Source organism: Falco rusticolus, chromosome 11 (assembly GCF_015220075.1).
Source record: "Falco rusticolus isolate bFalRus1 chromosome 11, bFalRus1.pri, whole genome shotgun sequence".
Classification (NCBI taxonomy): domain Eukaryota; kingdom Metazoa; phylum Chordata; class Aves; order Falconiformes; family Falconidae; genus Falco; species Falco rusticolus.
The window spans coordinates 28,320,474-28,333,393 of record NC_051197.1 but is presented as its reverse complement, the minus strand read 5'-3'; the positions used below and the strand labels follow the sequence as shown (position 1 = coordinate 28,333,393).

The window sequence follows — 12,920 nt, the reverse complement described above, 5'->3', positions numbered from 1 at the left end:
CAGCCACGCAATGATTTAAATCCAGGTTGCTAATATTCCCCTACAGTGTCGTGTGGTTAATGCCCTTGCAGGCACCTCAACCACTGTCCTGTAATGCTAAGGAGCTGCTCTGCTCCATGCCGACCGCCTCTGGTCTTCTCACATCCCTGGGACGCCGGTGCATCTACCCTGAAAGATTACCTTGTGGGGCTGATGCTCTGTTATATACAGTCTAGCTCCTCACAGACAAGCTTCCCTCATCCCAGACTCTGAGTCCTTGGGGAAGCAGTGTGAGCCGTGACTTGTCCCATCTCTGTGCCGTGCTATATGGGCCACAGGTGGGTGCATGCAGGACGCTCAGTGCAGCTCGGTGCCCCAAGGTTAGCGCATTTGGGTTTTCTCTTTCAGACTATGCAGAGTTCCTGTTTCTTGGGCTCTTCCTCCTGGAGATGTCCTTAAAGATGTACGGGATGGGGCCACGCCTTTACTTCCATTCTTCCTTCAACTGCTTTGACTGTGGGGTAAGTGGCCCCAGAGATGCTGTGGGTGTGGGGGGAGATGTTTGGCAGATGTCTGCAGCACAAGGCACCAAGAGGGAGAAGAACGAGGTGGCCCTCACCGTGGGTGTGGGAGCCCTTTCTGTTTAGACAGCCTGCCCATGCCAGACCAAGGCACCAGGTCCTGGGCAGAATGCTGAGTGCCTCATCTTCAGGCACACGAAGATTTCCTCCAACAGCCAGTCCCGAGCCTGTCTTTGACCTATGGCTGTGCCTGCTTCTCAGGTCACGGTGGGAAGCATCTTTGAAGTGGTTTGGGCTATCTTCAGACCAGGAACGTCTTTTGGGATCAGTGTCCTACGAGCCCTTCGTCTCCTGCGAATATTTAAAATAACCAAGTACGTACCAACCATCTGTGCCTGTCACCCTTCGTCTCAGATTATGGTTGCAGCCCAGATCTAGTCACTCCTGCTCTCCTGTCAGCAGCACCACGAGTGCTCCAGCAGTGTCTCTGTTTTCTAGGTACTGGGCATCCCTGAGGAATTTGGTGGTCTCGCTGATGAGCTCCATGAAGTCTATTATCAGCCTGCTCTTCCTCCTCTTCCTCTTCATTGTAGTCTTTGCCCTGCTGGGAATGCAGCTGTTTGGAGGCAGGTAGGTTGTTTCAAGTCTGAGAAAAAGGAACTTTTTGGTGTTAAAGCCAAGTAATGACACCCTTGTAGGTGCCTAGGAAGACTGCAGCCTTGCCCCCCAGTCTGCTGCTAACAGTGGTACTTCTCACATACCAAAGTCCCAGCTGGAGGGGTGTGTGGGTCCTTCTGGCCAGCAAGCTTTTTGGGTTGTGGCACCAAAGGCTCAGGAGACCTTCCTTAGAGTGGGGAAAGGTCCTCCTAAGCACAAGAGAGCTGACAGCACAGCAGTCAGGGGTTTGATGACCTTGGTACTCAAGCCCATTTATGTCATCCTGGTTCCACTTCCAGGTTTAACTTCATCGATGGGACACCATCAGCCAACTTTGACACTTTCCCCGCGGCCATCATGACAGTGTTCCAGGTAGGAGCTGGGCTGCAAGGGGGCACAACCAAAGGGACTTGGGACCACCTGCTCACTCTCCCTGGCTGGAAGGGGCTTGTTAAACCAAATAAATTCCTCTCCATCAGCTGTTAGGATATAACTCGCTTCCTCTCCTCCTGTATAACGAAGTGGATGGCAAGAGATGGAAACTCTTCCACCGCTGTTACAGAAGGTGAAAGAGTTTCCAGACTCTTCTGAGGAGACCTAAACCCTCAGCAGTGTCCAACATCATCTCCTGCAAGTGCTGCAGCTATAGAGCTGGGTTACCTGCTCCACGGGGTCACTGTACTTGGCTCCTGCATGTTGGTGGGATAGATCACGGGGGTCTGTCCAGGTGATGAGGAGGTGCGGGTGACAGAGCTGCTGGCTTGCTTTCCTGCAGATCCTGACGGGTGAGGACTGGAATGAGGTGATGTACAACGGCATCCGCTCCCAGGGAGGCGTTCGCTCGGGCATGTGGTCCTCCATCTATTTCATCGTCCTCACCTTGTTTGGAAACTGTATCCACCCAGTTGCTGTGCTTTTAGTGGAGACAACCCTGTCTCATCACCCTCTCTGCGGGCATCCCCCTCCCTACCCGCTGCTCCTTCCCTCTCTCCCAGTTGAGGGAGACCCATCACACAGGCAGCAGACCTGGATATCCCAAAAGCAGAGATGTCTGGAGATGCAATGAGGGCTTTATATATGGGATGGGTGAGGAGGTTGTCCCTTTGGCTGCTCCTCACTAAGCTGGGGAGGAGCCACCAGAGCCACCCTCCCTTGGTGACTGCAGACATGCATGTCCTTAACACACAGCTTGTGCATCCTTAGCTGCTCGCAGATACTCTGCTGAATGTGTTCTTGGCCATTGCGGTGGACAACCTGGCCAACGCTCAGGAGCTCACCAAGGTATGTATGTTCCTGTTGCTCCTTTTTCTTCTGTGAAGAGAGTGAAGGTGGGGACCAGCGGGAAAGGCACCGGGAGCAGCACCTGTGACTGTTCTCGCTCTAGAGCCAAGGCCACCTAGTCCCTCAGCTCAGCCTGCCTTGAAAAGAGGTCGGATCAAATTGGAAGCGGAGCCTCTTCCTCCGGGAAGGCTCACGGAGTGCTCCCCTGAAACACAAACTCATATTGCTGGGCAAAGCCATTTAGACTTTGATTTAGGAAAGTGCTTAAACCTGCTGGTCTCTCCAGGAACACCCCACTTACCATCAAGTGTGGCTTAACTATTTCTCCATTTAAGCTCCCCAGTTTTGTTTGCCTCTGGTCAGGTTGAGATAATCCTCATCTGTCTGGTGGGGTCTGATGTGAGGATGGTTCTTTGCCCAAGCACTTTGGAGATGTGGAGTGGGAAGCGCTTTCCAGTGGTGTCAGTATTTATTCCCCACCTGCCCACAAAGCAGTGCGTGTGATTTAGAATGCAATTTAGGATGGTGCTTCAGAAGGTTATTAGGCTGAGCTGGAAAATATTTGGGGAGTGCTAAAGTATTGGGGCACCATCTGGATAATGGTGAATAGGCAAGAGCTGCAAGGGTCGTTGCTGCTCTTTGGAGGAAACCAGCAATCTGGTGGTGCTTGGTTTTTTCCGGAGCCCATACCTATTACTCAGTTCCCTGGGGCTTACTGAGAGGGTTCCACGCTGGTGTAAAGCTGACCCGCTAGCAGCAAACGAAATGGGGCATGGTACTCGCTTGCCTGAGGGGTGCACGTGGCAGTCCCTCTCATCCCGTGGTGGGTGCAGGTGGCATTTCCAGGGACTGCCAGCTGCTGGGGTGAGAGGGGTGGGAGAGCCCTGCCGCATACCAGCAGCATCAATTAAGAGAGTGCTGAGTTTTCGAAAAGGCTGAATGCATGCTAATGACTCCTAATGACAATTTTTTGCTCCAGAGACACAACCATACTCATTAAAGCAATATGGTCTCTGCTGGGGTCATTCATGGATGCCTTGCCTCCCACTCTATTGAGGGGATGCCTGTCTCACCCCTGTGGCTGTGCAGAAGGGAGGGCTGAGTCGGTCTACACTGTCTGGGGCTGTTCTAGTGTGCACAGCCCAGCTCTTGCCTGGAGTGGGCTGGGTTCACTTATTTAAGTAGTGCTGACGCCTTCAGTAAGATCTGGCATAGTGGGGAAGTTGTGTCCCCACAGCACAAGGAAAATAAAGGCTGTCTCTGGAAATACAGCTCCGCCTTTCTCCTGCACACCTTTTCATCTAAGGTATCCCTGTGCATCTCTCGCTGCCTCCGATGGCTGCACCTTCCCTTGAAACCACAGCATCCCACTAAGCAACTCCCCTCTTTCCTCTGCAGGATGAGCAGGAGGAAGAGGAGGCCTTTAACCAGAAGCACGCCCTTCAGAAAGCCAAAGAAGTCAGCCCCATGTCTGCCCCAAACATGCCTGCTATCGAGTGAGTGACTGCCCGTGCTGCTACCCCTGTGCCCTCCTGAGCCCAGCCGGGTTCTCAGCAGAGTGGGGAGCTGAAGTGTGGAGCCTGGCGCGGCTGGCTGGGGGGGGTGCTGAAAGAAAAAGGGGTCCCCACACTGGGTGACTCCCTATCCACGTGTCTTCCTGAGGATGGATGGAGATGTAGGAGTGTGTTCCCCATGAGCAGCAGTGTCTCCAAAGAGGTGTCAGAGCAGGGACTGGTCACCCTGTGGCACCTGGAGTTGCCCACCCCTGCCCCAAGCAGCAGCCTCCGTGCTTGGGCATGGCAGAAGCACCCTAAAGGAGGCTTTCTGCCTCCAGTGTACAGCTCAAAACACTCAGGACTGCTGCTAGGGGTGGAGAAGGAGGCTGGGGAGGTGGAAAGGATCTCAAGTTTTTCTTGAGGAGGGGTGATATTTGTTCCTGCAGAGCGTTTTTTCTTGGCAGAGCTGCGGGAGAGCAGCCAGGGTTGGGGGAGAAGGGAGCAGAGGTGTCACAAATCTCCCCCGGGCTCCTTCCCCGGGTAGCAAATGCAGTTATGAGAGATGGAGCAGGTTTGCAAAACCATGTTTGACTGTAAAGAAATTTGATTTGGGCAAGAAAAAAAAGCCCCAAACCACATAAACCCCTGGCATGGTGTTAAGGAGCCTTGTCTCTGCGTTTCAGCAGAAGAAAATTCTGTTTTTTCCTTTCTAGACGCCTTTTTTCTCTTTATTTTGCAGTGTCATATGGTCTAAATCACATAAAACTTTCAAAGTCAACATTGGAACGAGGCGTTTTGATTTGTTTCCCAAAACAGTACATTTCAGTACGGCTGAAAGGATTTTTTTTTTTTCTTTTTTTTATAGAATCCCTTCCCAGGGAATTTTAGGTTTCGTTATTCTTTGAAACCCAGCCAAGCTTGTACATGGCAGAATCTCTTGCAGATTTGCCGAGAGAAACTGCTGTCTTCAGGCGAGCACTGATCTGGGGCGGGGGGGTGTCGGAGGCAGCAACTTGGCAGCAGTGGGATGCGATGGTCCCCCACCCGGCACGCATCACCTGTGGCTTTAGTGGCAGCAGGAACTGGGGGGTACTTGTCAGCCCTGCCTGGTTTTCCAGCCGCTGCAGGTATCACGCTGGTTTGGGGGTGATGGGATGTTCATGATAAATCTGTGCCTGGCCAGGTACTGGGAGGGGGGATATGGGAGAGGTGGTAGAGTGTGTATTGTGACTGTCTCTGGCTACCAGTGGGAACGTGTCAGATAAGGCAAGGGGATGGAGGGATTTAGGCTGCAGAAGGGGCTGGAGAATGGGCAGGCAGGAGAGAGGGAGATGGACTGTATTAGGACATTGAAGGATTTGTCCACGCTGCACATCCCTGCTATAGTTTTCTAGCCATTGTCAGATACGTCTGGTTAGGAAAGCAGATCTCTTTAGCCTTTTGTTGTTGTTCTAGTGACATTGAAATGGGAGGTGTTGATATTTGCAGATCTTTTTTCCAGCTCCTTCCCCCTCATCAGGATGGATGGTGTCAGGGGCAGGGAAGGGGATGTGATGCCATGGGGCTGACCATCTCCAGCATCAGGTCTTGATGTGCTTTTAGTGGTGCTACGCTGACGCCAGCAGCTGGGGAGGGACAGTGGGGACATCACAGCAAGGGATGAGCCAGAGCAGAGCCGGTACTGAAGGGCTGTTGGTAACTCAGAGTGGTGAAGCTGAGCCGGTCTCTGCGTTTGGTTGTGCGCAGACACAGATGGCTTCATTTCTATGTGGGTACCCAGCGCAGGCAGGTTTGGTACACGCGTTCCTGCCTGCAGAGAGGTCCGGTGGCACTTGGGGATGAGTGTTCCCACGTGGCCAGGTTGGCGTGGGCGGCTGTGGTGCCGATCGGAGTATTGTATTTGTACATGGGCGCCATTGGTGCAGATGGCTTGGGGCTGTTTGATGAGTGGGTGGCCAGATGGACGCATGCGGATGCTGTCATGTGTTGGTGCCTAACGTGGTGCGTGGATGCATTTGAAGGCTCGGCCACTTGCTGCGGGGATGGCAGCAGGTGCCTGCAGCTCGCACTCTGCCTTGAGCATGGCACTGGGCTGTTCCCGTGCACATGGCTGTAAGGAGGCAGTCACCAGCATGACACACATGGGGTCCAAGGGTATTGCTGCACTCGCAGGACGGCAGCGAGATGCACCCCATCTGACCTGTGTGAGCTCTGCGTGCACGTGGGCCCTTGGAGTGTATTTCCTTGCATGTCCTGCACACACACATGGCATTTGCAAAAAGGAAACCCTCTAAATCATGGCATGCACATTTATTTGCGTATGCTCAGGGCTGTTCGCTTGGGGCTGTGTGTATCTGAATCTTTTCTGTGCTGATACAAAGGATTAAGCCTTGAATCTCCCCAGCTGCCTAAATTCAGTAGGGGTGAAGGGCACCGACAGCCCTGTTAAGCCTCTCCGTGTCAGCATCTCAGCCCTAGGTTTATGCTTTGCTTTTGCTGGGGAACTTCACGTTCCCCACTGTGGTATCAGGGCAGCACCAACCCACGGCGATGGCTCTGAGCAGCTCGAGGCCAGCCTGATGCATTGCTTCCTCTTTCAAATTGCCACGTGTTGCTTGGGAGAGGTGAATCTGAAGCAGTTTGAAAGAGTTGTTAAATATCCAAGCATGTCCTAGGGCTTCTGAGGGGCTGCAGCCTGTACAGCCTGCCCCGTGCCACTACTGCGCAACTGGCTGGCACGGGGAAGGCTCCGTGGCCCCCACAAAATAGATCACAGTGCGTGGGTGTGAGCGCGGGCAGCCCTGTGGGCAGCAGGTGTGCAAGCACGTACGTGCAGGTGTTCACTAGGATGCTCCAGCATCCCAGCAGCCGGCAGGCAAAGAGATGCGGGCTGCCTGGGGCCAGGGTGGGGGCCACCTTTCTGCGTTGCCCACATGAGTCGAAGAAGGGGTGAAGGGGAGATTGAACCCGTTTGTTTTTCCTCCCCAGAAGAGACAGGCGAAGGAGACACCACATGTCGATGTGGGAGCCACGCAGCAGCCACCTGTATGTGGGCCGCGGGGGCGCGTGTCGTCTGTGGCTCCTGTGCTTTCTGTGCGTCCGCGGGGCCAGAGCGCACACCGCTCCCCTCCAGCCTCCTCGGCGGGGGGGGGGGGGGGGGGGGGGGGGGGCTCGTGTGTGTATGTGTACGCCTGTATTTTAGTGTGCTCCTCTGCACCCCTGTCTGTGTGCGCGTGCATTTGTGGATTTGTGCGTGGGCTCGCGGTCTGTTGTGCGTGCCTAACCTCCTCGTGCGTGTGCCGTGCAGTACGTGTGTGTTGGTGTGTGCCGCTACCTGTGGATGTGCAGCTGCGCATCTTCTGGGGGTGAGCGGTGTGTGTACACGTGTGTGCTCGTGGGTGCTTCCGTGTGCCCAGGTGTGTTGGGAAGGGCTCGTCTGTCTTTTCTAGGGTGTTTGTGTGCGTATTTACGGCACTGCAAAGGTTTCATGGCATAGCCTACTTGTCCCTAGAGCACACCTGCAGGAACGTAGGGAAGCCCAGTACAGCTCCTAGACACTGAAACCGCTGCTCCCCCAGGCTGTGGGCTCGTTTCCTACTCGGGACGTGCTGGGTGAGAGGCTGTCCTGGCTGAGCATAGCAGCGCAGGGATGGAGAGTGCCTCCTGCACCCGGTGACATTCTCCATTGTGAATGTCTCCAAGGGCCATCTCTCACTGAGAAAGGCAGGTCTTGTACCTGGCTGCTTTTCCTCTCTTACTGTCCCCATCCCATCAGGACTGCCACCCTTGCTGGCAAGCTGGCTCTTGTCTGAGTCCCCTGCACTGTCAGTTGTACCATTATGGCGGTGCTGCTCTGAAAAGGAGCCTGGCTCCAAGGAGCTGGCGATGCAAAGGTGTCCCCAGTGCAAGGAGGGGTCCCCAGTGCAAGCAGGGATCCCCAGCCGCAGTGAGAGGTCACTGCCTGTAGTTAAGAAGATGTCCCCAGGCAATCACACAAGAGGAAGGTGGTCACCACCTGGCTAGGGTAGGGCAGGCTGGAGTGCTGGCTGCTTCCAGCAAGCTGGGCACGCGGCCTGAAAGCTTCAGGGCAGCTGTGAGGCTGCTGGAGCTGGTCCATCACCAGCCTGATGCCTTCTGAAGGGGCAGAAGTACAGTCTTAGTCCCATTTCCAGCCCCTGCCAGCACCAGAGGGATGCTGGAGGGCTGGGGATAAAGCAGGAGCCCAGCCTGTAGCCCTGAGGATGGCATTTCCTTCTCCTTGGGATTCCCAAATTAAATCCAGGGTGGGTGCTTCACCGGGGGGGCAGTTGGGAGGCCGATCCCTCACTGTCCCCCATTGTAGGCGGGAGCGTCGCCGGCGGCACCACATGTCGGTGTGGGAGCAGCGCACCAGCCAGCTGCGCCGGCACATGCAGATGTCCAGCCAGGAGGGCATCAACAAGGATGAGCCGCCCCTCATCAACCCCCATGCCAGCATCTTCCGCAGGAAGAAACCGGGCGATGGCGTTGCCCTGGAGAAATGCACTGAGGAGCAGGGCGGCAAGGGCGAGCGGCCACCGGCTGAGGGACCTGAGCAGCCAGCCCCGGGAGCCAACCCTGGTGGTGGTGAGGACAGGAGGAGCCCATCACCCCGGGCCAAGCGAGACAAGGAGCCATGGCACCAGAAATCGTGCCATGGGAACTGTGAGCCAGGCGAGCAGGATGGGGCAGGAGGCAGCATCGAGGATAGGGCCAGGATGAGGCAAAGCCAGCGGCGCAGCCGGCACCGCAGAGCCCGGATGGAGGGGAAGGAGCCGGCTGGTGCCCTGGGGAGCCGCTCGGCCAGCCAGGAGATGGGTCTGGAGGAGGCCAGCCCCACGGAGGGGATGCAGGATGGGGACCGGCGTGGGGACGTGGCTGCAGCGGAGGCACTGATTCAGGGGGAGCCAGAGGCGAGCGGAGAGTCCATCAGGTTGGTACCTGGGGAGGGCATCTTGCAGTTCCCACAGATCCTTCCTTGTCCTCTCCCCTTATCTCCTTGCACCTTTTTCTCTCCCACATCCATCCCGCAGGACAAATGGGGTCCCTGCCGGCAATGCAGAGCTCGTTGGGACCGCTGAGGAGGGGAGTGCCCAGCGAGGGGGACCTGAGCCCCCCCAGGGGAAGACAGGCAGCCTGATGGAACAGGACTGTAGCAGCCTGGACACCAGTGAGCAAGCACTGCTAGAGGCCAGCCACACCGTCAGCCGGAGCGAGCCTGACCTCTCTTCCATCACCCCCAACACTGAGAAGGCCATGGAGAGCACCACCATCATGATCGATGTCCACGACTCCACTGTGGTACAGAGTGAGGACCCTCTCTCTTTCCTGAGCCCCTCTCCCAGCCCTCAGGGACCCTGTAGGGATGGAAAGCCACTTGCACTGCTTTTCCTATCTGTATCCATCAACTGGGGGGCTTTTCTTGCTGCTCCTTGCAGCACCTCTCTTTGGCACCTCAGTTGTGCAGGAAGCCTGAAGGCAATGCTGATGTTCCACTATCCCCTGGGGACCTTCTCCCTTTTTCACCTCCTTCCCACCTGCCCCTTCGCCTGATCCCTCCTTCCCCCTTCCTCTCTGCCTGGAGAAAACACTGGCATCCCCTGTTTTTCCTAACACATCCGCAGACTCGGCCCAGCTCGCTGTGCTCAAACCCCTTAACAGCATCCTTGCTGTCAAGGTGAGCCGCATTTAACGGTGTTATTAATTAAACAGCACTGCAAAAGCTGGCCTTGTTAAAACCCCTTTCGTCTGCTTCATCCTGGCAGCTCGTGTCTTTTATTCCCTTCTGATCCCTCTCCCCATAACAGCGTGGGGATGCAAAGCTGAAACTGGAGGGGGGGGGGGGCTGTTTGCAGATGCTTGGGTGGCAGGGACACCCTAGGGTGCTGTCTGGGTGCAAGGCCAGGCAAAGGCTCTTGCTTTCCTGCAGTTAGCAACAAGACAGATGGCGAAGCCAGCCCCTTAAAGGAGGCTGAGAGCAAAGAGGACGAGGAGGAGATGGAGAAGAAGAAGCGGAAGAAGGAAAAAAGTGAGACGGGCAAAGCGATGGTGCCGCACAGCTCCATGTTCATCTTCAGCACCACAAACCCGTGAGACATTTTTTGGACTGTAGGAGCCTGGGGCTGGGGAGGGCTGCAAGGGGAAGGACACCTAGACATCAATGAAAACAGGGGATCCCCTTGGGAAGGGGGTTGGATATCTCCCAAACAGCCTGGCTAACCAGCCACGGTGTTCCTGAAGCCCCAGCAGCGCTCTCCCTCTGCCAGCCACGCTCATGGCTTTCTCTCCTGACTGCTGGTTGCTGGCTGTTTTATTTTTATTCAATGCTTGTTACATTTTTCCGCAGTTTTCTGCTCCCCTGTAGCTCTTGCCCAGCTCCAGCAACCTGGAAGAATAAGCACCCCAGTTTCTCAGGGACTGTCCCTGGCTGGCTGTGGGGTGTCTGGGGGGCTGGGACAGCTGAGCAAAGGGGTCAGCAAGCTCAAACCACCCTTGGGCTTCCTCGTTTTGCTCCTCGGACTTGGCTGCCCATCTTTCTGCCGTGGAAGGCGGTGATGTGGGGTGGGTTTTGCATGTGGGCCATGCCTGGGGCATGCCAGGGGCTCACAGATTGGGGTGCGGGCTGTCTCCCTGCAGGGTGCGGAGGGCTTGCCACTACATTGTGAACCTGCGTTACTTCGAGATGTGCATCCTCCTGGTGATCGCCGCCAGCAGCATCGCCCTCGCGGCGGAGGATCCCGTCCTCACCAACTCCGACCGCAATAAAGTGATTGCAAACCTCCCCTGCTCCCCCCATCCCACAGGCAATGCAGGCAGAGGGTCCTGTAGGATTTTAGCTTCCGTGGTGGGGGACACATGTGGGACATGGATCAGGACAGCCAGCGGCAGCACCTGCACCATGGGGCCTGAGTTCTTTCCCATCACCTTCCTTTATAAACCCTGGCAATTGCTCTCAGCCTCCCACATGCAGGGTTTAGAGCCTGGGGAGCGGACCAGGGCACCTTGTCGACAGCCAAGTGGCTTAAACTGGGGAGATGCTGATGTGCACAGGCACTGGTCCAGGGAGGGGTGGGGTGGGGGGAGGGGCGGGGCACGATTCTGGCTTGCAGCATGATTTCAGAGCCACTTGCACCATGCAGAGGGAATGTTTCCCTCCTGCCTGCACAGGCAGGCTTTATGGCTGTCCTGAACTCTGAGGGAACAGGCTGGGTTTGGGCAAGGAAACCAACCCTCCATCTGCGCCTGAGCCAGGCGAGCCCCAGTGTGGGGTGGTAACTGGGTCTGGGTGGGTACAAGCGAGCCCGTTTGCTTGGCAGCAGCTACAGAGCACCTGTGCCCAATCTCTGCAGGTCCTGAGGTATTTTGACTATGTCTTCACTGGCGTCTTCACCTTTGAGATGGTTATCAAGGTAAGAGACCTTGCAGGCTGGCTGCACTCTGCTGAGTCCTGCAGCATCCTCACAGCGGGTGGGAAACAGCTCAGTTTTTTGGTTCTGGTCCTAAATTTGGATGATGGAGACCTTAAAGCCTGCTTCTTAGCAGTGGGACTTGAGAGTGCTCAGCACCACTTCTATCAGCCTCCAGGCTTCCACAAAACATGGCGGTCCTTGATGCGTACTCAGGGCACAGGGACAGGTCTGCTGCTCCCCAGGGGACAGTGTCCCTGTCCTTCAGCACATCCCGCCTGCGGCTGCCTCCACTTAATGACCGAGGTGCTCATTCCCTGCTTGTTTTTCTCACTGTTTTTTCCTCTCCAGATGATTGATCAGGGCTTGATCCTGCAGGATGGCTCCTACTTCCGAGACCTCTGGAACATCCTGGATTTTATCGTGGTGGTGGGAGCGCTGGTGGCCTTTGCCTTGGCGTAAGTGGCTGTTGTCCTTGTTAGCTCCTTGCCTTCCTTTGGCCAGGGTGGGAGGAGAATGCAAGTGTGTTATAGCTACTAGACCTTGATTATTTTTTTTTATTATTCCTCTACACCTTTCCGCTCTGTTTCTGGGATGGCTCCTGGCAGCGGTGCGTGGCTGCTCCAGAGATGTATTTCTTCTTGTTTGTCAAATGCTGGGTGAGCAAGCAGGAGGGAGGCAAGGCAAGCTGGAGATACTAGGAAGAGGTTGGTGGTGAAAGTGGACTTGAAAGAGGGCAGAAGGGGCTGTTAGAGAGGGAAAAACACCTAAGGGTGTCAGATCTGGAGTTATATACCTGCTGTACATCCCGGAGTGCACAAAGAAAGCCAAAGCAGCAGCCTGTCAGGTGGAGCTGCCCTCTAAACATGTTTGTGCTGGAAATGGTACCCCAGCTGGTGACTTTACCTCTGCTCTGAGGGGGAGCATTGCCCTGGAGCTGTGCATGGATGGGGATGTGGCTGGTGGGGTTTACACCACATACTCTGCAGCATCGTGACGAGGGCAGGGTGCTGCATGCTCACTCTGCTGCGTGTCCCTGCTGAGCATCTCCTTGAAGCTGGGTTCCAGTACTGAGCTTGTAGCATCTGCGGGTCCTCCTTCGCAGGGTGGCTCGAGGTCTGTGGTGTCCACGCCATGGAGGGCAGGAGCATCCAGGGATGAGTTTCATGCTGCTCTGCCCTCCTCCGTGCTGCCGGTTGGGGCAGGTGGTACAGTGCGAGCGCAGGGAGGGACATGCTGGTACCCAGAGAGTGGGTGCTAAGGCGATGCCTGCAGGCAAGGCGCACCCCCTGGTCCCCAGGGCCGTGGTGCCTGAGGAGGGAGAGCAGAAGGGAGGAGAGGCTCATGCTCCTTTGTCACACTGTTGATTTCTCTTTGTGCCTTTGACACTGGTGGTGGTGGTGTTAGTGCTGGTGAGAGGGGAGGGCCTGGCAGCCCCCCAGACTGGAGTCCTGTCCTCGTCCACAGCTCAGGCACCACGTGAGGCTTTTGGAGTGGCTGAGTCTGAGCCCCAAGGTTATTTGATGGATTACAACCCTCCCATCTCGCTCCAGGCCAGCCGG

At 55.9% G+C, this 12,920-nt stretch overlaps 1 protein-coding gene across 7 annotated transcripts in view; it reads left to right on the top strand.

Annotated features, from left to right (window-relative positions):
- CACNA1E (calcium voltage-gated channel subunit alpha1 E) overlaps positions 1 to 12,920 on the top strand; it is a 147,824-nt gene that overhangs the window by 104,850 nt on the left and 30,054 nt on the right. For 6 of the 7 annotated variants that reach the window (XR_005106638.1, XM_037403481.1, XM_037403480.1 and 3 more), the window contains exons 14-26: positions 388 to 500; positions 762 to 874; positions 999 to 1,130; positions 1,457 to 1,529; positions 1,933 to 2,050; positions 2,371 to 2,438; positions 3,837 to 3,934; positions 8,277 to 8,885; positions 8,986 to 9,260; positions 9,882 to 10,041; positions 10,589 to 10,718; positions 11,302 to 11,361; positions 11,710 to 11,816. Coding sequence is in view for 6 of the 7 variants with exons in the window: in XM_037403481.1 (XP_037259378.1) it covers positions 388 to 500; positions 762 to 874; positions 999 to 1,130; positions 1,457 to 1,529; positions 1,933 to 2,050; positions 2,371 to 2,438; positions 3,837 to 3,934; positions 8,277 to 8,885; positions 8,986 to 9,260; positions 9,882 to 10,041; positions 10,589 to 10,718; positions 11,302 to 11,361; positions 11,710 to 11,816 (2,056 nt within the window). In the remaining variant the exon portion in view is untranslated. Of the gene's footprint in view, positions 1 to 387; positions 501 to 761; positions 875 to 998; positions 1,131 to 1,456; positions 1,530 to 1,932; positions 2,051 to 2,370; positions 2,439 to 3,836; positions 3,935 to 6,922; positions 6,980 to 8,276; positions 8,886 to 8,985; positions 9,261 to 9,881; positions 10,042 to 10,588; positions 10,719 to 11,301; positions 11,362 to 11,709; positions 11,817 to 12,920 lie in introns of all 7 variants that reach the window. The other variant, XM_037403484.1, reaches the window with a different exon arrangement.